The sequence below is a fragment of the Ananas comosus genome, linkage group 17, assembly GCF_001540865.1.
Source record: "Ananas comosus cultivar F153 linkage group 17, ASM154086v1, whole genome shotgun sequence".
Classification (NCBI taxonomy): Eukaryota; Viridiplantae; Streptophyta; class Magnoliopsida; order Poales; family Bromeliaceae; genus Ananas; species Ananas comosus.
Genome location: NC_033637.1, coordinates 276864 through 285990, shown reverse-complemented (window position 1 = coordinate 285990; position 9127 = coordinate 276864). Strand labels below are relative to the sequence as shown.

The 9127-nt window shown below is 41.4% G+C and overlaps 1 protein-coding gene across 1 annotated transcript; it reads right to left on the bottom strand.

The window, feature by feature from the left end:
• On the bottom strand, window positions 2763-5122 carry LOC109722804 (cytochrome P450 94C1). The gene has a single exon (XM_020250950.1). The coding sequence runs from the start codon at window positions 4353-4355 to the stop codon at window positions 2784-2786; it is 1572 nt and encodes a 523-aa protein (XP_020106539.1). The 5' UTR covers window positions 4356-5122; the 3' UTR covers window positions 2763-2783.

The following is a 9127-nucleotide window of genomic DNA, read 5'->3' as shown; positions in this document are numbered from 1 at the left end:
CTAAATATAAAATATTTAGTATTTTTGAAATATTACAAACATTAAATCAAACTGACCCCTCAAAAGTCGGAAGGCATGACATAGTTTTTATTGTGTGTCCTCATTTTATTGCTATCTGCTTTTATTGTATGTCCTCGATCTATTTCTTTCTGCTAACGAATTGAAAATGGCGTTATTTCAAGAATTTACGTACGCCAATTTGCATAAAAAATTTACAAAATTTTAACTTTTGCAAAACTAGGTCACTATTTTCGATTTTACAGATTCGGTCTGAATTTTTAGAAAACTAACCAATATATCATTATTCTTTTCTCTCTCTTCTTTTTTTGTTACGTTTTTTTTTTCTCTCTCCGATGCTTCTCCACCGCCTTCGCGGCCTTTCTCGACGGCAACAGGATGACCTGCCTTCTTTTCCTCTATTTTTTTTATGTTCTTTTTTTCTCTCTGACTTTCCTTCATTGCCTTCGCGGTCTTTTGTGGTGGTAACGACGGCGGCACTAGCTTCTCTTTCGATACCGGCCGCGAAAGAGAAGTATTCAAAGCAAGTGCGGATAAGAGCAAAACGAATGGAGGCAATGAAGTCGTGGCCGAGATAATGCTCGTTGTTACTCGTGAGGGTGAGAACGAAAATGTGCCCGCGCTTCTCCAAAAAGCGGTTCCGGCGAGGGCGATGACTGCGACAGAGGGCAAGAGAGTGGCCGTGATGACAACAAAAATTATAAAAAGAAAAAAATCAAAATAAAAAAAAATAAAAAAAAAATATATTTTTTTATAGGAAAAACCAAAAGTCATAGAAGATGCAAGAAAAAAATGAAATTGCACTATTAAAATAAACTTTCATTCTTTTAAAAAAGTTTGCATTATTTTATATGAAAATTACACGTTTTGAAACAAAAATTATACTTTTTGAGAAGCAAATTACATTTTTTAGGCAAAAGTTATACTCTTTGGATAAAAATGTACACCATCTCTCTTTTACTTCCTCTTCTTCCGCTTTCTCCTTTCCTTTCACTTTTTCGTACTTTCCACACGCCCATTCGAGCCTGATGACGCGTGTGGTGGAGACGGAGGACAGCACAGTGACATTGAAGAATGGGGCAGTGAAGGCAGAGGTGGCAACGGCCGGCCATGCCTTCGCCCGCAAGACGTGCGCGGGCGGGGGCGAGGACTCCCCGCCATGCCTCTCCCTTGCAATGTGTGCACGGGTATGAGCACGGCCCACCTCCCGCCAGCACCTGTTACCCGCACACGCGCACCCCCAGCCTTGCCTCCGCCTCCACTAACGCATGAGGGTGCGGTGGAGCCTGGTGGCGTCGATGAGAACGGAGGCGAGGAGGGGAGTCCTCGCTCGCAGCCGCATACTCCCTACAGGATGGAGGCGAGACGGGTTGCTACCACCCTCTTCTCTGGTGTTGTCACGCTCTCCTCCGCCTCCATCGTGCCCATCACCGGCTTAGGACGGGCATATAAAAAGTACGAGAAAGGAGAAGGGAACAAGGAGGAGGAGGAAGATGAAGATAAAGAAAAACAGTACAAATTTCACCCAAAAAATGCAAATTTAGCCTAAAAAATATATCTCATCTCAATTAGTATAATTTTTGTCTTAAAATGCGCAATTTTTATATAAAAATAGTACAAAATTTTTTTAAAAGTGTAACATTATTTGAACAGTGTAATTTTATTTTATTCTTCATTCTTCTATGTTTTTGATATTTCCTCTAGAAATTTTTTTTATTTTTAAATTTTATTATTTTTTTTTCTATAATTTTTTTTTGTCACGATCTCTCCATCACTCTCTATCGTAGCTACCGCTCTCGCCGGAAGCACTTTTTGGAGAAGCGTAGGCATGTTTTCTTTCTCACCCTCACGAGCAGAGAGCATTATCTAGGCCACGACTTCATCGTTTTTGTTCATTTCGCTCTCATCCGCACTTGCTTTAAATTCTTCTCCTCCGCCACCGACATTGGAAGAGGAGGTGCCGCTGCCGCCGTTATCGTCACATAAGTCTATGGAGGGAATAACGAAGGGTCGGAGAGAAATAAGAAAGAACGGAAGAGATGGCTGGCCACCCTGTTGCCGTCGAAAGAACGTAAAAGAAAAGAAAAAAAAAATAAAAAAAAATTTTTAGTCAGTTTTCTTAAAATTCGGTCGAATCTGCAAAATTCAAAATAGTGATCTAATTTTGCAAAAACTGAAAATTTATAAATTTTTTATGCAAATTTGCCATTTACATATCTCCCTTTGATTAATTTGTGTTTAATAATCATTCCGTATACACATGATATAAATATCCAGCCCAATAAAGGAAACCAACTGAGCACTTAACCCAGGTGCAAATTTAGCCTCCCCAGGCGCTAAACTGGTAATTAATCAGCACGGGCCACCTCCATCGAGATTACTCGGCGGCCCCCGCCGCCCCACCCCCCCAACACACATTCACTCTCTCCACATATATATATATATATATATATATATATATATATATATATATATATATATATATATATATATATATATATAATTGAACTGCCTATCTTTTAAAAGTATAAATTTTGGTACTTGTAAATTTTTAGCCCTTGATTAAAGACATGTGCTGTTAGATGATGTGGACCTCTAGGGTTGAGTAGGTGGTTGGTTGAATAGTATAATCTAACGGGTGAAAATAATCAAAAACTTAGATCTAACGGTAAAAAATTTATAAGTACCAAATACTTGGTACTTTTACAAGCACCATAGCCGGACTCATATATATATATATATATATATATATATATAATATAGGTTCAGAAATCACGGCCCCTTGCAGCCCCACTTTGGCGCTTTCGGACCCGAGCCGCAAGCCCGCCGCTGATGGAGGCGGTGAGACCGGGCGCGAACTTGGGCGGCGCGCCCGCCGGGCAGATGACGTCGATGTCGAAGCTCTGGAGCACCGAAACGATGACGGACTTCATCTCCATGATGGCGAGCTCCTTTCCCAGGCACACTCGCAGGCCCGCTTGGAACACCGGGTACTTGAAGAGGCTCGCGGGCGCGAAGACGCCGTCCTTGAGCCACCGCTCGGGCTTGAACTCGCCGCAGTCTGGGCCCCATATGGCCTCCATCCGCCCCATCGCGTAGGGGTGGTAGGTGACGCGCGTGCCCGCGCTCACGAAGGTGCCGTCCGGGAGCACGTCGTCCTCGGCGCAGAACTTGGAGTCGAACTGCACCGGCGGGTACAGCCGCATGCTCTCGTACAGCGCCGCGCGCACGTACTGCATCCCCTTCAGCGACTCGTAGCTCGCCGCTCCGCCGAGAGCCCCCGCCCCCTCTGCGGCGCGCGCGATCTCCTCCCGCACGGCGGCGGCGGCGCTCGGGTGGCGGGAGACGAGGAGGAAGAAGGTGGTGAGCGCCGAGGCCACGGTGTCGCGCCCCGCCAGCAGGAAGCTCACCACGATGTCGCGGAGGTACCTGTCGTTTTCGCTGCTGCTGCCGCCGCTGTCGTCGCCGTCGAGCGTGGCCTGCATGAAGCGGGAGAGGAGGTCGTGGTGTCCCGTGGGGCCCAGCTTCCGGCGCTGGCCTATGACCGCGTCGGCGAGCGCGTTGACCGTCCGGATGGCGCGCCTCAGCTCGCGCTCCGACCCCACGTTCAGCAGCCGCTTCAGCTTCCAGAGCGCCGGCACCGCCGCGGAGCCGCGCCGCGCGGAGAGGCTGGAGGCGGCGTCGAACGCGGCCGCGAGCTCCGACGCGGGCAGCGTCAGGTCGAGGCAGCCCGGGTCGAGGCCGAAGGAGATCTTGCAGATGGTGTCGAAGGCGAAGCGCCGGAACACGTCCTGCAGGTCGACGGCTCGGCCGGAGTCGGCGACGGAGCCGAGGAGGGGGAGGAGGCGGCGGTGGATCTCGCCGGAGACGATGGTAAAGGCGTAGGAGCGGACGGAGACGCTGCCGAGCTCGAGGCTGGCCATCTTGCGCTGGAAGATCCAGGCGTCGCCGTCGACGTTGAAGATGCCGCGGCCGAGGAGGTCGCCGAGCACGGAGGAGAAGGGCTTCCCCTTGGGGAAGTTGTCGAAGCGCGTCTTGAGCATGTACTCCACGTTGGCGGGGTTGGCCGTGACGGTGTTGCCCAGCACGTGCACGTGGATGGTCCCCGTGGGCGAGGCCCGCAGCAGGTGCGCGAACCAGTCGCACAAGTTCGCGAACTCCCCCGCCCACGACGAGCTCAGGTACGCCCTGCACACCTCGCAGCTGCACCACGGCCGCCGCCACCTCAGCAGCGCTAGTATCAGAGCGAACGCCACGAACGCGGCCGCCAAGCCGAAGAAGATGAGACAGAAGTAGCTCCGGAAGCACGAGAGAAGATCCGCAGCCGCCGAGCCCATCCCGGCTAATCACCTCGATCTCCTCTTCTTCTTCTCCTCCTCCTCCCTCTCCCTAGCTATATATATCTCTCTTTCTCTCTCTCTCTCTTATTCTATTTTCTGTGTGCTAGCTCCTGCAAAAGCTAGGCGCAGCACTTGAGAGTTGAGGCCAATAGTATTATATTTGGTGGAAAGGGAGTAAAAGATGAGAGAAGAGCACGGAGTTGGGATAGAGATTGCATGGTGCATATATATATTATATGATTTTATAAAGCTTTCTTGCTATGGGGTCGGCTTAGCTAGCTATAGCACAGTTGTCGTCGAGAAGGAATCCACGAACAGCAGGCACCGCTGTTCGTGATAGGGACAAATTAAGTGGATGGGGATTGAGGGCGTGCATGGTGGGATATGATCAACGCAACATGATCATATCATGTTGGCAAAGTACTGTAATTTAATGGGGTAGCTTTTTGGTGCGCCGTGGTGGAGGTGGTGGTGGGTGTAGGTGTCTGGTGGGGTACGTTTGCTGAGGGGGGGGAGCCACCCGAAGAGGAGGGAGAACACGCGAGTGTGTCGGACGCTAATGCAGCACGCGCATCTCGTGCGCTAATTACAAAACCTGATGTAAAGGAGATGTAGGGCGACGATACCCGTTCCTGGACTCGGTCCTCATCTACCGCGACGTCACGGGCTCCGTAATTTTTTATTTATTATTTATTATTTTTATTTTTATTGTCCCTTAATGCACGTGATCTTATACTTTTGTCAATTGTCATTTGGAGTTTGCAAGCAGTTTTCCGGGTCGTCGCTTATGTGTACTTTTATGGATTTGGCCTTTGTACAGCGGGGCCCAACAACCCACCGCTACAAATACGGCACTATATTATAAATGAAATTAAATTAATCGATGACATTATAAATAAAAGTACTACAAGCGGGGTAACATGGCTAGTCTGAAAAAAAAAAAAAAGGAAAAAAAACGATTTTTATTTGCAGTATATAAATTATGCAAGTGGTTGCTAATTGAGATCGAGCACTCTAATTAATTTTTTAATTTATTTCTAAGTCCTTTGTGCAAGCAAGATTCATATTTTAAAATTGACTTAAAGAAAATACTAATAAAATAAATTCATAGCGCTTCAGGTATTAATTAAAAAAAAATTTTAACGACTGATTGTGATATGTTCACACATCAGCATGTCAGCTTAGAAAAAATGCATAATGTAATTAATATTTTCACTTAATAATGTATATTTTTTTTAAAAAACAATATTTTATTAAAAAAAAAATCCTAATGGATAAGTACAAACTCATCAATGGTTTGGTAGGCATATGTAACTTGCCAGAGTTGCCTATAATCTGAATACTGCTGCTAATTCTAGAAACCGCCGTTTTTTCTTTTTTTTTTATAATTATCTTTCTCTTCCCTCTTTACCTCCCTTGTCCTTTTCCTCTTCTCCTTTCATTTTTTTTTCGTCACTGAGGTTACCTGCCGTTCCCATGTTGGCTAGTTTATTTTTATTTTTATTTTTATTTTTATTAATAAACAAAGCGGTTTATTAGCTACATTTCTCTAAAAACAATAAAAAAAAATTTGAGAGATCCAAAATTTATTTTTCACGTGAAATTTAGTGCTAAAGTAGGTTGTGTTGCACTTTCTTTCTTTTTGGATTCGCTAAATTATATAAAAATATATATATATCAAAATTCAATTTTTTATTTTTTTTGTCCTTTAAAAATTTACATTTTGTATTTCTAAAAAATAAAAAATATTTATAGGAGGACGGTGTTAGCTCTAATAACAAAATAATCAAATTGTCTCTCATCTTCCATCTCCTTTCCAATTCTGCTCATCCGCAGACTCTCGTTCTCCGTTCTTCACGCCCTCTCAACTATAGCTCTAATTTTGTTTTCTTTATCTACTCCCCTGTTCCTCCATTACTCTCACCGCCCCTCCATTTCGGCAACTGTAGGGACGATCTAGATCGTAGCGGGCGTGGACGGAAAGTTGGGTGAGGGCGAGGGTGAGGAGGCGGAGTAAGACGAGAGCATGTGTGTGAGCACAGATAGAGGTATGGGCGAGAATGAGGGCGAGGATGAGGATGAGGGCGAGGCGGTGCGACCGCGGACGTCGGTGAGGAAGGAAGAGGCGCATTTAAGATGAAGATTTTAAGAGTATTTTGGATATAAAAAATATATGATAATATAATATAAATAGAATTTTAACGGAACACTAACAGCGGTAGCTGAAGTGAATATTTCTTAGTTTCTAAGAGGGTAAAATATAAATTTTTAAAAATCAAAAAAAAAAAAGAGTAAAGAAATGAGTATTGACGGAAATTTTTTTTGTAATTTAGTCTATTGTATCTGTTAATGAACCATTATATATATTGTGTGCTTTATTATTAGGAGAAATTTCAAATACCCCTCCAGTGGTTGGCACTTTCTTACTTTAGTACCTTGTGGTTTAAAATGTATCAAGTTAGTACCCTGTGATTTCAAGTGTATTAAGTTAGTAGCATGTGGTTTCATTTTTGTATTAAGTTAGTATCATGTGGCTTTAATTTTTTCTTTTTATTATCCATTTTGAAGTAAAGTGAGAAAGTGTGAAACACATGAGGGTATTTGAAGTTTTTCTTTATTATTATTATTATTATTTTGATGAAATAGCCTATTGAATAATTGGTAGCAATGATAAAAATGTGTGCAATATATAGTCTATCATTCTTAATTATTTCGGGTACTTAGAATTATTGGAAACCGTCCTATATAGTGGCCTATGAGCATCTTCTTTAGAAAAACACATGACAGAATAAATCTTTTTTATTTTTGATAGAGAAAACCATCCATTAAATTGAGTCAAGGTGCAGTTTCCTGACTAACTTCACAGTAGCATAGGATAAAGAAGGAAATCACAAACAACCACTTGAGAGAAAGAAAATATTTATTTTCAACTAAATAAATATACATATAATGCTAAACATGTATATATATAACTATATACCGTTCAACTTAAAATATGAAAAAAAAAAATAAAAATAATATAAGCTTCTAAATAATTTCGATTGTTTCACATTACTAAACATGTATCAAATTTGAGCAAAGGTTTTGAATTCGAATCCTATTTTTTACCTAGGGTGTTAAAAATGTCAAGTTAAATTTCAAACTAACATAAGCTTCAAACTCCTAATATGTTTATGGTCAACACAGATGGGCAACTCATTCAAATTTGACGCAACATATTTTGATTGCAATATCAAATCTCAATATTCTCATGATCCACCGTATAATCTTTTTTTGGCTTTACGCACAGAGAGAAAATTAATATGCTCTCTCTCTCTTTCTTTTTTTCTTTTTTTTTTATTTTTATAGATATATACACTTTAGATTAACCGTACCCCATGGCCTAAGAAGATCGAATTAGAAGTTCATCAAAGTTACTATTCAAAGATTCAAACAAGGACACACCGTAATCAAACCATGCATATATTTCATGGGGCCAATGCGTATATTTCATGGGGCCAGTGCATATATTTCATGGGGCCAATTTGTTTATAGTTCATGGCGGCCATGATAACTTTTTAGGACATAAAGTTGGCTGTTTCAACTTTGGGAGGGGTACGTGTACTAGTCCCAGGTGGGAATCACAGCTATCAATACCTGATATTAGCAGGGAAATAGCAGGGGCCACCCATGTATTGATTATTTTCTTTCTTCTTTTATATGCAAATTAAGGCATTTTGTTTACTGTTTTAGTCCTCTCAGGGGGTCCTTCCTCGTATCAAAGTGCAAGAAACCATCATTTTGCATTGTAACTAATCAGCAAAACAAACATCTAGAGGTTAGGCTTAATTTTCACATTGAATCTAAGAAGTGCCTTCATTTTTCGCAGTTTATGTATTTCTCTTTCAAGGACTTTTTTTTAATCAGATCTAAAGCAATATTATATCCATTATCCTGCATTCGTCAAAAAGATTAATAATTTTTACAAAAGACATTCTATTTATAGATTCGGAAGTAAAGACGTAAATTTTATATTCACTCATCTAAATTTTTTGAATTTATTTTAAATTTTAATAGTGAAAAAAGAAAGACCTTTGAAAAAACAAGAAGTCATAGGGTGAATACAATGTAACATTTATGCATGCATATTAATTAGATGTAGACCTAACATTGCTCTTTCTATAAACAGGGCACAAGTTTTTTTTTTTTTTTAAGAGATAGGTAGCACGCTACCCGGTTCGTTTATTTTATTTAACAATAAACTTAGCTGAAAATGTGAATCAACTAGATTCGAATTTGGGTCTCGGATACCAACCACCAAACCCTTTGCCACCTGCTCTAGGGACGGTCAGTAACAAGGCTAGTGAATCATTACAATGAAATATTAAATAATTCTCTTAATTTTATCTGGAAAACTGGATTGTTAGCTAGCTAGTTTTGTCATCAGATGCAGTATGAATCTATAATCTTTTTCTTTTAAGGCAACTCTCCGAATCTAAAGCAAGCAGCACATAGATAAGACAATTACCTTGTGGCGCCCGAAGCCTAATCCTATGGATCAAGTGGTTTATAGAGTTCGCCAGAAGCTTATTAAACCCTTTCTTATTATTGTTTAAGTTGCGATTCCTCGTAAATTACGCTATAAATTCTACAAAAGAGCTAAGGCTCGAAATCACAACTTTAAAAATGTACACTTGAACAGTTCTTTTTTTTTTTTTTTTTTTTTTTTTTTTTTTTTTTTTTTTTACGGAGAAAGATAATACACTATTCATTTTGTTTAATTTATTTTA